The 14,821-nt window shown below is 50.0% G+C and overlaps 4 protein-coding genes across 4 annotated transcripts; 3 read left to right on the plus strand and 1 right to left on the minus strand.

The window, feature by feature from the left end:
* Nucleotides 1-144: 144 nt before the first annotated feature.
* On the plus strand, nt 145-1,562 carry ALT_3940 (Nur1/Mug154 family protein; the record flags this gene model as incomplete). The annotated part of the gene is made up of 2 exons (XM_033562403.2): nt 145-402; nt 477-1,562. 2 exons carry the CDS (start codon nt 145-147, stop codon nt 1,560-1,562), a joined length of 1,344 nt encoding a protein of 447 aa, XP_033418294.2.
* Nucleotides 1,563-2,604: 1,042 nt separating this feature from the next.
* Nucleotides 2,605-5,337, plus strand: ALT_3941 (putative NTP binding protein; the record flags this gene model as incomplete). The annotated part of the gene is made up of 1 exon (XM_033562402.2): nt 2,605-5,337. One exon carries the CDS (start codon nt 2,605-2,607, stop codon nt 5,335-5,337), a length of 2,733 nt encoding a protein of 910 aa, XP_033418293.1.
* Nucleotides 5,338-6,360: 1,023 nt separating this feature from the next.
* On the minus strand, nt 6,361-8,334 carry ALT_3942 (methylenetetrahydrofolate reductase (NAD(P)H) MET13; the record flags this gene model as incomplete). Its single annotated transcript, XM_033562401.1, has 3 exons — nt 6,361-6,512; nt 6,570-7,441; nt 7,511-8,334. The coding sequence occupies 3 exons, from the start codon at nt 8,332-8,334 to the stop codon at nt 6,361-6,363; spliced, it is 1,848 nt and encodes a 615-aa protein (XP_033418292.1).
* Nucleotides 8,335-9,230: 896 nt separating this feature from the next.
* On the plus strand, nt 9,231-10,037 carry ALT_3943 (orotate phosphoribosyltransferase; the record flags this gene model as incomplete). Its single annotated transcript, XM_033562400.1, has 2 exons — nt 9,231-9,499; nt 9,566-10,037. The coding sequence occupies 2 exons, from the start codon at nt 9,231-9,233 to the stop codon at nt 10,035-10,037; spliced, it is 741 nt and encodes a 246-aa protein (XP_033418291.1).
* Nucleotides 10,038-14,821: the final 4,784 nt, after the last annotated feature.

Below are 14,821 nucleotides of genomic sequence, written 5' to 3' on the forward strand. Positions count from 1 at the left end.
GAACGGAAAACTTGGCGTATGTTTGTCTTTTTGTCGCTCCTCAAAAAGTTCCTCTTGATAATTAAGTTGCCTGGGCGGAGCTCATTTGAAAGGTAATGAGACGGCCCTGGTAGCGAGCTCCAATATCTGTGCCCCGTTATCACCATGCCCCGGCTTGTGCGCCGCCAACCGCTCGCGGAGCGCATCAGATCGTACTTGAATGCACTGGACTTTTTGCTATGGCTGTCAGAGGAGATCGATGCCAATGCTTGGGACCAGTTTGAGAAGGATTGGGCGCTGCCTTTGGGCGTTGTTCTCAATTTAACCTTCCTCATTGCGAGGGCGAACAGCCGATCGAGTGGCAGCAGAGCCATTGACGATGTCTTCGGAGATGATGGCGGAGTGCCGTGGATGAGCTGGTTTGTATGTCGCCGACAATTCAAGGAGCTTGCTGGGGGTTCACAGAGGATGAGTCGCTAATTGGTGGTTGCTGGTAGGCTTCCTTCATCGTTCACCTACTCGCGTGCTTCAGCGCGTTCAATACTTTCTACACCTTCTATCGGAAGCGACTCTACCGTCTGTTTGAGGCTTCGATAGATCAACCACCGGCTACACCGTCGGCTCGCCGTGTCCGTGTCGATTCAACGCCTATGACAGCTTCGCCGTTGCGGTACTTTGCAAACGTTATTGCCGGATCTGCTGAGTCCCGGGCGCATCCCGACGCGCAGCGGGATGTCTGGGAACTTGCAGTTTGGGATCCTCTGCCGATTTGCCTTCGACTGTTCTGCCTCTTCAGCCCCGGACACGTCCTGGTATACTGGGTATTTCTGCCTACGCAACTGTCCGATCCCCGGCCGAGCGTTACTATCGTCACGACTATCTTCATTACAATCCTGCTGTCTGTGCAGATGTCATTCCTCTCGTCCTCCTTCACTCAGCAAGCCAAGGATTCCATGGTGGTTCACAAGGAGGTTCTTAATGAATACGACACCAAATTTGTCCATCCGCGGACCCAGCCCGTGATGAGAGATGTTGGCACTCAGTTCTCCGACCCCAATACCACTCAACCTGGTTCCGATGCCAAGTATAACAAGGTGGACACGTTCACTCCTACCCGTGTGATCCACCGAGGATTCAAGACCAGTCCCAACCCGAACTATGTCAGTTTCGTCGACCCTGAGGGGGCATCCGCCAGACGTCAGACATTCGCTACGCCAAATACTTCTCACAACTATACGTCGCTGCAAACACCCAGCCATTTGCGAGATGCCTCCCCGGTTGTACGAGGCCCCGTTGCTTCCATACGTCAACCGCACTTCCGACCCACACCGAGTGCTACAGGCGACGGCGGCAGTTTGGGGGTCTTCTCGCACGCGAATTCCCCCTTGAGGCGATCTACGCCGGCCAATATCGACCGCCGGGTTCCGAATCCTCCAGATTTCTTATTCAAAGACCGAGGTACTCCTATGAAGAGGCTATCAAGTCCCTTGAAGAAGAGCAATGTTCCTGGCAGTACAACTCCGTTGACTCAAACACCAAGACGAACTCAGAATGACCCTCGTCGTGAAACGGGTCGCTTCTGAATTCAGTCATGGGATCAACCATCTCGCAAATTGACGAAACAAGAAGAATTGCCGATGTATTGTTGCCGTGCACGGGTCATTCTACCATCCTGTCATTTGTTCATTAAGCGTATACACCCGTGTAACCATGACTTTTTCCAAGCATTTGGCCTTGGCGTTTGGAGGACCACTTCGCTTTCACATGATTTTCTATTCTCTTAATGTCTTCATGACGTCTCCTTTCCGGAGTGCAATTCAGAGCCGTCCTGTTTCTCTGTTTACCGGGAATGTTGGCTGGCGAGGGTGACCAGCCACTGTAGTATAATCATGTTCCGTCCCGGGCACAGCGCGGTCTGGCCCATTGTTGACTTGGCGGTACTACGGAGTAAAGTCTGGACTATATTTTCACAGAAGTGACTTGATTTCGAGGTGAGGCGGTTCTCTCTGTGTTGAAACTGGTCGAGAGGATACTGTGTTTGATTTTGTGAGATACCCTGATACCCTTGATCTTGATCCTTTTGACGATCAGTATTTCCGATCTACACAAATCTGCCATCACTTAGTCTACTCTACGATCATCTTGTCCCACTTCATCAGACAGACTGCCGACATTCTCCTACGCGGCTGCAGTTTCCATTCCAGATGGTGGGCAAAACCAGCAGGCGCGCATTCCGCAGCGATTCCTTCAGTCCGCGTGTGTGTTTGCTGCTACATTCCACGGCATGGCAAGTCGGATCACCTAGCATTCCGCGCATATAATTACAAATCTGGTCATATTCTTTTGTCAGGCTGGGAATTATTCTTTGGCTGGGAACCTGCCACTGCACTCGGCGGGCCAGTGCACTTGTCCAGTCGGTCTTTTCTGGCAAGCACTTCGCCATGCTACAGCGATCCTTCATCCTCAGCCTCAGCATTCAACGAAATCATCGTCAAAGAGCCCTGAAGCCGATCGGACCAAAGTCAACAACAAGATAAGTGTCTGTTGCTCAAGGAATGGGTAACTGTGGAAGGTCAACCTGGCCTTGAAGTCCAGCCTGTCAATAACCGTCACTTTCGATACAGTATGGATGAGCTTTTGCACTTACACCAAGGGCATTTCATGAACCTTTCGCCTCGAAGGCGCCATGATAAGCGGGAGGAGTTGGACGTGGAAGCAGTAGAAAATACGCAGCAGGAGAGAAATATATCAGACCGCGGTGGAAGCCCAATGAATTCGAGGAACAGTGATTCTGGAACTGGAACTCCAACCATCGTGCGAAGGACCAGACCGACGAAGCTTCCTCTGCCCAGGGATCTCGCAAGCAAAGCCAAGGAACAACAAAAAGATAAACCTGCTACGCCTCAACATCGGGACTATGGCTCTCTCGGAAACGTCCGACCAAGGAAGTCGCCTACAACTTTATTATACAGCAGTCCGGAGGAGGTGACGGACAAAGATCGAGAGCAATATTGGCGGAAGGTCAGGGATAAGTTCGAGAGGGAATCCCCCTCGGCGAAGAGCCAAGAGAAAGATAAAGAGAAGGAGAAGGACAAGCACAAAGAGACTTACTACGGAGCCTACAAAAAGATCATATCGCTGGCCAGCTCTCCAAAGAGCGAACTGGTCAAACAGAGACTGAGGTCGGCCGGTGGCGACCTACGGGGAAGCCCAAAGTCGCGGATTGCGAGCCCCATCATCCATCCTCGGCTTCGTCCAGGCTACAGCTCTCCCAGCAGATTTGACAACCAGTTCATCAGTCAAGGGAAGCGACAGCTCAGTGGAGTTCAACGGAAGAATTCTGATACGGACGAGAGCATTCTGCACTTTTCTACGGACAAGGCGGATAACGCTACCGACTCGTCGATTAATTCTCACTCTTCTCTGTCACCCGTGTCGGGCCCGAGCAGCTCGTTGACGGAATGGGAGGACAAATTCGTTGTCAACATGCCATCCGCCAAAGAGCCAAACCCACCAACAATGAGTGCACAGCAGATTGCGGAATTCCAGCAAAGCATCGAGCGGGTGCACAACGACGGGGGTGCCATGCTTGATCCAGACTCTCTGCCTAGTCCCCGTACCGGGACGCCCGAAGACAAGGATTTGTCTGCTGTACAGCCTGCGAAGCCGACCTCGTTTGACGGTCAAGATCCTCCTCCCCCACCTCCCCATTCGGCGGGGGTTGAGGAAAGTCCGCCATCCCAACCAAAACATCCGAGGTACTACTGTCCCGATGAGATCGGCAAAAATCGCATCAGTACAATATGGGAAGAATCTGCCTTGAAATCCGGAAAGGATGTACCAAATGTCAATCCGGATGGCTCTTTTTTAGGGTGCAAGGAGATCAATGGGCCCAACGACAAGAACCCGGACGAGATCCTCCTGTTTTCGCCCGTGGATCGTCCCCGGGTAGTCGATGTGCCGAGTCCTATGTCCAGAAGCCCCAAGGAAAGGAAGATTCAAGTGGTCCGCCAGAGGAATCCGGACATCGGAGAGAAGACCGTGGCTCGAGAAGAATGGAAACCAGGTACTCCGAATTTGAAACTTGTCCAATGCTCGAAGCCATCACCGAGGACCGTGTGCCGCGAGACCAGCTGCCAGCAACCAGAAAAGACGGCCCAGGACTCGAGCAAAGCGGACCGCGAGTCCCCGCCACCTTTAGGCAAGCGCCTCGAGGACAGAAAACCGACTCCCAGGGACGACGATGTGTTCATTATCACACCCACTATCATACGCACTATGGTGAGCATGTCCGATATCGAGGGTGCGGCGCAGAAGGGACCTCCCGTCGGAATACCCACGTCGCGCACTGCAGGCGACATTATCACCGACGCTCGGGCAAGACCGCAAGGAAAGCCTTCGCCACTAGGACTGAGACGCGTGGCACAAAACTCGCAGGAAAAGTCAAACGTATCGTCGCCCGTGCCCTTGCGAAGTGCTCCTGTGCGGAGTATCCCCGTGGTCAAGCATCGAGCAGAAGCCGGAATGCGCAAGGTCGAACAGTCCCGAGATATGCGTGGGTTCATCCGTATGCCAGGCACGACACTGCCGTCTGCAGAAAGTCAGGCAGAGCGCACCGGAAATAACCCACCACAATCGCGTGCTTCGAGCACTGGATCGAGCAGCGAGAACTCGCAAGTGAGACGAGTTACGGACTCCGGTCAAGGCGGCAGGTCGTCACTGGTTGTTAATATCTCTCCAGTCGGTTCGATCGACAGAGGTCAGCCAGATGGTGGTAAGACAGTGCCAGAAACGACTAAGGTGATAGAAGTAGCGGAACTGGACGGATTACAAGTGGTAGAACACAAAGCAAAGACGCCGCCGCCTCGAATCACTCCGTTACACGCTGATCCGCCGAACATGGAGATGGAGATGGAGGTGGCGAGTCCCACCAAGAGTGCGACAAATGCGCTGACCCTCGCTCTGATCTTGGAAATCTTCGTCCTATCAGCCGCTCAAATGGAGGCCCTCTGGCAGAGACTCGTGTCAAATCGGCATTCCAAGACCGCCCTGCTCAAGATTGCCATTAACAGCGTTCTGCAGATGCTCGAGCATTGCCTTCAGGTTCTCCGCACATGGTTGACAGTCTTTTCCGTTTACAATGCCACTGGGGTCTGGCCACGACCGGCAGAAGGCGATCTCGCTCGGTCTGTGACGGATATCTGTCAGGCGATCGCTTACCTCGTTGTTCTGTGTTTTATGATGATGGTTGTTGAACGGGCAGCCGGGTACATAGTCCTTGTTGGAAGTTGGGTTGTATGGTTTGCGAAGCCTTTTGGATGGTTCTTTGTAGCGATAGGAAGGGCTCTCTTTACATGATTCTGCAAGTGGGCGAGCCGGATGTTTTTCTCGGCACGAATGTATCACATAATACTGCTGCATGGATGGCGCCAGGGGTTCTGGACTAGTATTTTCAGCTATCTATCATTACCAGGCGGCACCCGCTCTTTGACTGGACTATTCTTACAGGCAGATAAATATGATTTCTACTTGTGAACTTTGTGATAGAACAAACAAGAAGTGATGTGACTCGAAAGCACTGACTACTGTAGTCTTGTAGACCACGTATATATCTGTTTTTCGAATGTTGGAGGCTACAGGTGTCTGCGTATCGACTTTGACTATGTCTGCTACCCAATCTTAGCGCAAAGACAAGAGAACGCATCATCGAATAGAATCGTCGATGCTCTTTGTACTCTTCTAGGGGGAAGACCCCCTAAACCGAGAGCTGGAAAGACATACAGTGAGGAGAGAAGAAAAGAGAAGGAAAAATACAAAAAGAAGATGGAAGGTGATGAAAAAGACTCCGTATCCCGTGTTGAAGAGGGTCACTATTGCTCTTGAAAGATTTGACCGACTGCCTACCCGTTGAAACCAAACTCCGTCATCCGTCGTGTATGTTGAATTATCGTCGAAGGACCCATTCCTTCTATAGAAAAAAAAAAAAAATATGCTTTTCTGTCTATGCAAAGCCTCTTTTTGTTGGAAAAGAGGCAATGTGAGCAAGGACATTCTGTTCCGTAGCGTCTAAGCTGATACCACAATAGATGTTGAATTTCGTAATCCTTCTCGCTCGTGATCAATGATGAAAGAAAAAGATGAGAGGGGTATATGGGAAAGAGAAATGTTGAAAAAAAATGTTGAAAGTAAATAACGCTCAGGGAAGAAATCGTTGAGAGGTCTTCAGTCGTGTCGCCATTAAACATGATGCCCTGGGTTTTTGGAATTGTGTCCCCGGGCTGGTATCGTTGAGATAGATGTTGAATAAGGGGTATGAGAGATTGGAGAGAATTTTGGAGTAGAAAGAGTCAAAGGCAGGATTTGAGGCTATGGCTCCTGGCCTTAGTTCTTCACGGCAAGTTCTTCGGGGGCTGCTCCGTTTGGTTGGGACTTGATCTCGACTGTGTCGGAGCTGACCTCTATGTCAAGGTCTTTCACTTCCAGTCCGTTGAACAGGTCGAAGAGATCATACGTGTTGTGGAAGTCGTTGTTAACTAAGATATCCAGGGTTAGCAATTCGAATACATGCAGAGAGCGATCCGCAAACTTACCGATGTTGACCAGGTACCAGTTGTCCATAATATCCTGGATCAACTTTCGGCTAGGGCTGCTGGCATCATGACATTTGGCCCAGTCTTCACCCAGGCGGTATGCCTCATCCTTCCAAGCTAAGAAACTGATCGTCTCCACAATGGTAGGCTGGACGATTTCTCGTCCGGCGAAGATACCCCAAGTCAGAGCATTAGGGCTGTCACGAGTATTGGTCCGCAATTCGCGATTCTTGGCCACGGCATGGTAGGTCATGTCGGGGTTCTTCTCGATCCGAGCGATCAGCTCGTCAAGCAGGTAGGGAGGTACAAAGAGCTCGAGGTATGCCTTCTGGTAGACGAAGCCGTTCTTGGGACCCCAGCCATATACAGGGTGAGACGATCTCACGCCGTTCACGGCAGGTTGCGAGTTGACTGTGAGTAGACCCCTGCTGTTCAGCTGGACCAGGTTGTTCTTGATGGCATTAGCTTCGCCACTGATCGGCGAGTCACTCCATGGCAGGCGGTCCAGCTTCCCTTCCAGGTAGCGAACGAAAATCTGCGTTACATCGCGAATAGACTTGGGCTCGCCCCAAAGTTTGATGTTCTGTTCGTTTGTACCCTTGAGGCCGATGCCATAAGCGTCGAGCTCACCAAAGGCAGGGGACCGAGAGTCGGTCCAACGGCCGTTCGGAAATTCATCCCATGTCTGTGTACGGGCGATGTAGGAGGAGTTTCTGTTGCGCCAGAAAATGGGACGGACATCCTCCCCGCGGCGGTTGAGCGCGAGTGACGGCCGCCAGGGCAAGGGTCTCTGAAGCGGGGTCTCCTCCGAGGGAATCAGTTTGAGTTCCTCAAGGACTGCCTGGGTCGCTTGTGCCAGGTTCATGGTGTAGCTAAAAAGGTCGCAGTTAGCCACATGAAAAATAGGGAGCCATAGATATACTGGGTAGGAATAAACTCACAAATGCAGGTGCTTGACGCCAGCCGCGAGGAGACGTCGGCACATGTCCGCAATCAGCCGCTTTCCGATCTCCTTGACAGCAGCATCGTCATTCTTCACCGGTTCCAGAGCCTCGAGCCAGTCTGGTGGGATCCGCGCCTTTGTCCAGTTCGCTCGTCTGATGAATGCGGCATATGTGGAGATAGGCATGATACCGGGAATAATAGGCACTGTGATGCCCTTGGCACGGCATTTCTTGACCCATTCAATGAAATTGTCTGTATCGTAGAACATCTGCGTGACGACGAAGGAGCTTCCAGCGTCGACCTTCTCTTTCAAGTGATCGATCAGCTGATCCACGTCCGGGTTGTCGTCTGCGCCTTCAGGGTAACCGCCCACACCGATGTCGAAATGATTGCCGTACTTCTCCCGAATATACTTGACCAGATCCTTTGCGTAACGGAGTCCTCCTTCAGTGGCTTCCCATGCCTCTTTGTCACGGGGCGGGTCACCGCGAAGCGCCAAGATGTTGGTGCAGCCTGCCTTGTAAGCAGCACTGAGTGCAGCATTCACTTTTTCTAAGGGCATGTCTGTGCAGGTCAGATGCATGCAAGTCTCCAAGCCATACACCGATTGAGCGACATTCACCATCTCACACGTCAAATCCGACAACCGACCACCAGCACCCCAGGTGATGTCGATAAAGGAGGGTCCTAGAGAGTGCATCCGATCCATTCTGTCGTAGAGATTCTGGACACCCTGGGCTGTCTTCGGAGGAAAGAATTCGAAAGAGATACCGACCCTCCCGGCGGACTCATTGTCCGCGAGCATGTCTTTGACGTGCATCTTGATATATTACAGTCTGTCCGTGAGCAACAATTAGCTTCACATCGGGAAAGGCCAAAGACCGCCTAAGTTTAGCCGGTGTGTCGGCGACGAGTGCAAAAAAGCAAGTGAAGTACTGGGTGCTAGAATATGCAAGAAAGCAGAAGTGTACCGTACCTGCAACAAAGGTCGACTTATCTGAGCTCGCCTGCCGTTAGATGTCCTTCAGGAGCTGTGGATAATCGCCCCGTTTCGCCCACCGATCTCGCCAGCGACTGCGATGAGTGTTCAAAGCCGCAAGTCAAAGTAAACAATGCAAAACAAGACGTTGAGAGGAACCAAAACGACAAAAGTAAGATCAGCAGAAAAACGACTGCAAGGTAAATGCAGCAGAGCAATGGGGAAAAGAACCAGAGAAGCGGGCTGCTTGAGAGCACCGGTGTGAGTCGGTGTCCCTTTCCGCTGGAGAGGCCGGATTTCGGAGGACGTGGCCGGCACGTGGTTTCCACTTAAATACTCAGCGAGCAACTCGCAAAGGGTCGAAAATTTTAGATTTAAGTCTATCACCAAAATCTGCTTAAAGCAAGCAACAATACTTTCCTACGCTACAAAATTCCAGAGTACTAAGTGTAGCATGGGGGGTTTGTAGTCTGTACTAATCCACCGGAGGACAAAATACGGGGAGCGCCGATTGACACCTCAGGCCACTATCACCCCGCTGTTTTGCCCCTCCTTCTTCGGCGGATAAGGAAAAAGTAGATGGAAAAAAGAAAAAAAAAAAGAGACGGTTTCCGTCGAACTATACTCTGGTCTCTGCATTCGGTGATATAAGATATTCGGTCTATTTTTCATAGTTTTCCCTCATAACCGCTCAAATCCAATTGCCAGAGTCAATTAATCCCACCTATCAATTCACAATGTCTGCTTCCGTTCCTCCTCCGACCGCCGATCAGGATTACAAGGCGTCACTGCTCCCACTACTGATCTCCAACAACGTCCTTTCTTTCGGCACATATACCCTCAAGTCCGGTCGTGAATCTCCCTACTTCTTCACTTCGTCTCTGCTTCACACTGCACCACTCCTCCGGGCCACATCTGCCGCCTACGCCAGCGTTCTATCCGCCGAGCCTTTTGTAAAGACTGCCGCCGATGGCACACTCAGTCCCAACTTTGATATCATTTTCGGGTACTTTCTTCCCTTGGAGCGTCTATATCCCTTGATTTGAAGCAGTACTAACCGGTCTGATAATAGTCCTGCTTACAAGGGCATCCCCATCGCCGCGGCCGTGACCAACGAACTGGCCGTGCGTGACTCTATCGCTGGAACCCACACCTGGGACAATGTCAGCTATTCATTCAACCGCAAGGAGGCCAAGGATCATGGCGAGGGTGGAAATATCGTCGGTGCCCCATTGAAGGGCAAGCGGGTTGTCATCGTCGACGACGTGATCACGGCAGGAACGGCCCTGCGCGAGGCTGTAGGCATCATCCAGAAGGAAGGCGGTATTGTCGCTGGTGTTGTTGTCCTGCTCGACCGTGAGGAGAGGGTCAGCGATGCGGAGCCCAAGAGTGCTGTCGGCGTTGCGCAGAGGGATCTTGGAGAGAGCATCCCCATTCGGGCTGTCATTGGTCTCCATGATTTGATTGAGAAGCTGGGTGATAAGATCGGCGAGAGCGAGATCCAGCGGTTGAAGGACTACAGGGCTCGCTATGGTGCTGAATAAATGAATCAGGAATGTTAATATATTGAATGATACCAATGAGTGTTGATGGTGTTCGTAGGTTTATGGGCGAGTAATAGAAGTTTACAATCTTTGCCTCACCAACGGTAAAGTCATCTATGCAACTGTTCAGATCACTTTTTGTTGGCTTCCAGGGCCTCGGGAGATCCGCGTGAAACTGCGCTCTTCGTGTGTTTCTCAAGTATATATCTCGGTTATTCACCTGATATAGGGAGATCTGAGTTCTGTATACGAATGTACACATCTCGCAAGACATACTACATCCCTTTGTTTTCAAGCCAAATTACCAGCCAGCGTTTGAATGACGATGTTTTCCACTTCAAACCACTGCTAATTCCCCTGGATACTACTCTGACATCATACACCATTTGCTTTCGAAACAACATCACCTGGAATGTACGGACTATGTGACACCACAACGAAGGGATAATGTGGGGTAAAAACTGTCTGAAACATGCCCTTTGCTCATGCTAATCAAATATGTCTCACTATCCATGGGGTTGTACTCACGTTCCAGCTCGAAATCCAATTCTTGGGAGATCATCTTCGACGGAAAACATATCCAGAATTCCAGATACATGCCATGGCGGCTTGAATTCATACAGTTTCCCAAGTTGATAATTAGTCAGCTCAGTCGGTCTATGCAATTCCAAGGAGCACGGCAGTGTATGTACTGGTACTGATGTTGTTCATCGATTCAAGTGCCCCTGTTAAGGAGTGAAGGGCGCCTTGTCAAATACCGTGGAGTTTGAGAAACGGAAGTGTCGAGCTGATCCTCTACCTTACGCTCATGTGAAGACACCTCCCCTCCCTCCGCTTCAGCCGCGAAATCTGCCTCCTGTATTCCTCTCGCTTGAACTGTAGATAATCACATCGTCGCGCTAGGAGGCAACGCGGCGATCCGAAGACTCGATTATAATTGCCTTACTAGGACGAGTCCGGACGACAACAAGATCTCGAACCAAAAGCCGGTGAGGAGGAGACCTCGAGCATAAATTCCTGAATTTTTGTCTTGCAGGAGATAATGCGAATAAGATCGGCGATCCCGTCCAGCTCTCGAGTCGGTGAAGATCCGGATAACGAAGAAAATGGGCTCCTTCCGGTAGCTTTCAAGCGGTCGGCTCATTGAGTCGAAAGGGTAAGCTAGATATGATATGTGTGCGAAGACGCTGACTAGAAGATGAAATGGTAATGACGCTGCATATGATGCATCCATGTTGCCATGTGCCGAGAAAACCTACAGCGCGGCACAGTTTTTGTTGTTGTGGCTTGAAATATCATGTTGGGTAACAATTGTTGGCATGGACGTGGGGGCCTGTATGCGGGTTTTCAATAATTCATCGGGCCTGCGTCCTGTTGTGGATTCTGGATGCCATTCGATGCGCTCTACCAGTGTAGATTCACGATGGCTTCGGCGACTTCAAGATCGAGCGGCGTTTGCCACAATGGGAATTTCGACAGTGATGTTCACCAGGCCGCGTGCAGTGTTCACTTGGCGTATGGCGAATATACATTAGCAGCTTCTTCTAGATTTATCTCATCGTCGATAGTCGGAAACATAAGGCTCATCCATCCGTTCGTGAGCGCGAGTGAACATATATTTTGCCCGAGAAGCAAGAGCGAAGAAGGATAATCAAAATCTGCTACCGCACTGACTGTTACCAACTTTAGCAGGTGTCACCGTACACCGTTAAAGTCATGACTCATGCCACATGCAGAAATGGCGGTTGGGATCGTATACACAATGATCTGTGTTACGCGGCAAAGCATATGACAATGGGATGATCCGGCATCCATCATGTTCATGCCGCTAATAAGACCCTTGTAGCGATCACCCGAGGGCTGAGAGCCTGTCCACGTACCGAGCACCTACTTACGTAGATAGATACAACGGTAGAGAGATTTAACGGAGCGGTCTGGCTATCTAATACCAGAAAAGAACTACCTAAAGCACACAATATTCATGAGGAGCCAATCAGAACCACGGACTGGCATTTAAGGTTGGTCATGTTTGGCATCAAAGCTTGGATCATCCGCCGTCCAGGTCTTGGCGCCCCACTGTGGTTATAGTATATACTGGAGGTGCATAATCAGTAACACTACCAAAGCAGGTTATCATGGTCACTGTGAGAGTTGTAGCGTAGATATGGGCACAGTTTTGAGTCAGTGGTCATGATAACCATACATTATACATGCGAAATCGGATTGGCGACTTCGAACCCAAAACGCCACAATACAGGTAACGGCACGGAACTACTGATTCTAGAAGCAAGGGCGTAGATCCACTGATAGAGCGCAAAGTTTCTCATACTTACCTAGGGATACCGAGTTTACTTTACGATATGATTATGATATGACCATATCAATCTCGCCAACTGAATTTAGATTACCATCGGAGCCAGGTTTCTGGTATCGGCAATTGGCTTCTGATCTCTTTGAGTAACCAGCAACATGCGCTGGTTTCAGTTTCTATGATAGTAGCAACTGCAAGCAATGCAATGGCAAGTTTTATCTGCTGTGATAAATCAGACAACATCTGTAGTACTCTTCATCCCTTTGTCGGGCGTCCTGTTATTTTCACGTTGGACTCTGTAGAACCCTGGGCTATGCGAATAGTATTTGGATCTTCAAGCATCTCCTTGACTATATAACTAGTATATCTCCTTACTGTTCTGACCATGACACCGACATTCCCTTTTTCCCTTGAACAGGGCCACGATGACTCGGGAAGTCGAACTAAGACAAACATGACCTGACCTGAGACATGCCCAGATGGCTTGACAAGGATTGGTTCGCGATGCAAATCGCAATATCCTGAAATCACAACTTCTATTATCCCTTTGGCACTACTCAAGCAAGGAAAACCATAATAGCGGGTTGTCAGTGCCCCGAGTACTCGTGTATCATCCATACGTAGACGTGTAATTTACAATAGCCCCGATGAGTAAACGTTCTGGAATCTCTTGTCACTATCAATATGGCATGCTGATACATGAAGCTGAAATGTCCAATCTCTGCCATGACATAGAAGGAAGAGTGGGAAAACCTTAATAGGCAAAATTGCGAGATATAGACTATTGCCCATGATATCGCAAGATACAGAGCTTGATCATGAATGTCGAGAGGCAGCTGTTACTACGTCGAGTTCTATAGCCGCTTTAGGCCGCCGTATCCCTAGCGCTACGGTGATATCTTGATATCAGAGAGGGAAACGCTATCTATTAATTGAGATGTTATCCGATTTCGATGCTTTGCACCCAGTCAAAGCTTCCGCGTATCGATCTATATCGGGTACCTAGTAGCAGCTCAGAGTTTTTATCCACATTTTGCATGCGTAAGCGAGAGGCTGACGTTCTATATCTGACATGCTAAATCGAAGAAAGCACGCAATTAGCAGGAGATAGCTTACTATTGAGAAAAAGGCAGGTCCCGCGTTACCGCAATCCATAACCAGAATCTTGGACGCAGCTTCTATAGGCCCTATTGGCTCTGAGGGTCCTCAGCGGTCACAGATCGGATCATAACCCCATAGCTGCCCGATTATCGAGCTCTTTAGCGACTATGCGGATGCTGAATTGCGCATGATATTTTTTGACTACGACTTGTGCATTGCGAGTGCATGTGCTTTCAACCGTGCAGCGACGATGAGCAGCCAATACCTAGTGAATGGAAAGACACGAGTCTCCTCATCGTACTCAGATGTAAGCATAGTTAGACATCACTACTAAGTAACTGGGTACTGTCCGTTTGACGATAGATCAGACAGAAGTGACCCACCACTATCAGCCACCATGCTCGCATATGCAACATGCTCTTCTCTCAGAAGGCAGACACCGTGTACTCCGCAGCATTCAATAATCTGATGCAGTATGCCAATGTCATTAGGCAAGTAATCAATATACAGTGCAAAGGAGACAAGAGGTAAGCGAAAACAAACAAGAAAACCCGGTATCTACAAGAGGATCGGCGTACGGTACCCACTGGCCCCACTGGGGTGAATACTACAGTACCCACAGCTGCCTAGGAACCTAAGGTGTCTAATGTACCTAGGTGCATGCTCCAATCAAAACAATCATCATACTGACTTTCCTCCTTCCTTCATCTTCTTCATAGTCACCGTCAACTTTCCGGTCTCGCTTCCCTATGCTCAACTCTGACACAGTCTCCACTGCTCATTTTTACTCCACTGCAATGGCCTTGGCTTCACAGGGGGCAGATGATCTGCCGAAAATTATCATATCATGCAGGAAGTCGATGGCTGGTTCTGGAAATCGAGCAGGAGGTCCCGAATCTCAACAGCACGATTCAGAGACAGGACCATCTCTCACCTGCTTCTTTCTTCCCGTCTCTCTCTCCCTCGGCTATCCTATCTTACCTTTGTCGTTCTATCTGCATGCTAGCTGCGTCTACCCTCCGTCTAACGAGTATCATGCAGCAGCATCAGTAGGTAGGATAAGCGAAGGATAGTTGTCGTCCTGCTTTGCTTGCTCGCCCCCACAATCCTTCCTGGCAGACTCATTGTCTGTACATCATTGAGACCCATACTCGACTTGCCTGTCGGGCCTTCTCTTCCAGGTAGACCCCCCTTGTGCATGTTATCGGACAAATTTCTTTCGTCTTGATCCTCTTTCTCATTGTCCCCTCGACTATCGTTAGCTACTACTGCTGGCGCCACTCGTCCTCTCGAGCCTAATCTCTCAACTGCAATTGGCTGGAGTTAAACATTTAATAACTTTTCTAGAGGATAAAAAGAGGGAACCGGCAAA

Source organism: Aspergillus lentulus, assembly GCF_001445615.1.
Source record: "Aspergillus lentulus DNA, contig: Alt08, strain: IFM 54703, whole genome shotgun sequence".
NCBI classification, from domain to species: domain Eukaryota; kingdom Fungi; phylum Ascomycota; class Eurotiomycetes; order Eurotiales; family Aspergillaceae; genus Aspergillus; species Aspergillus lentulus.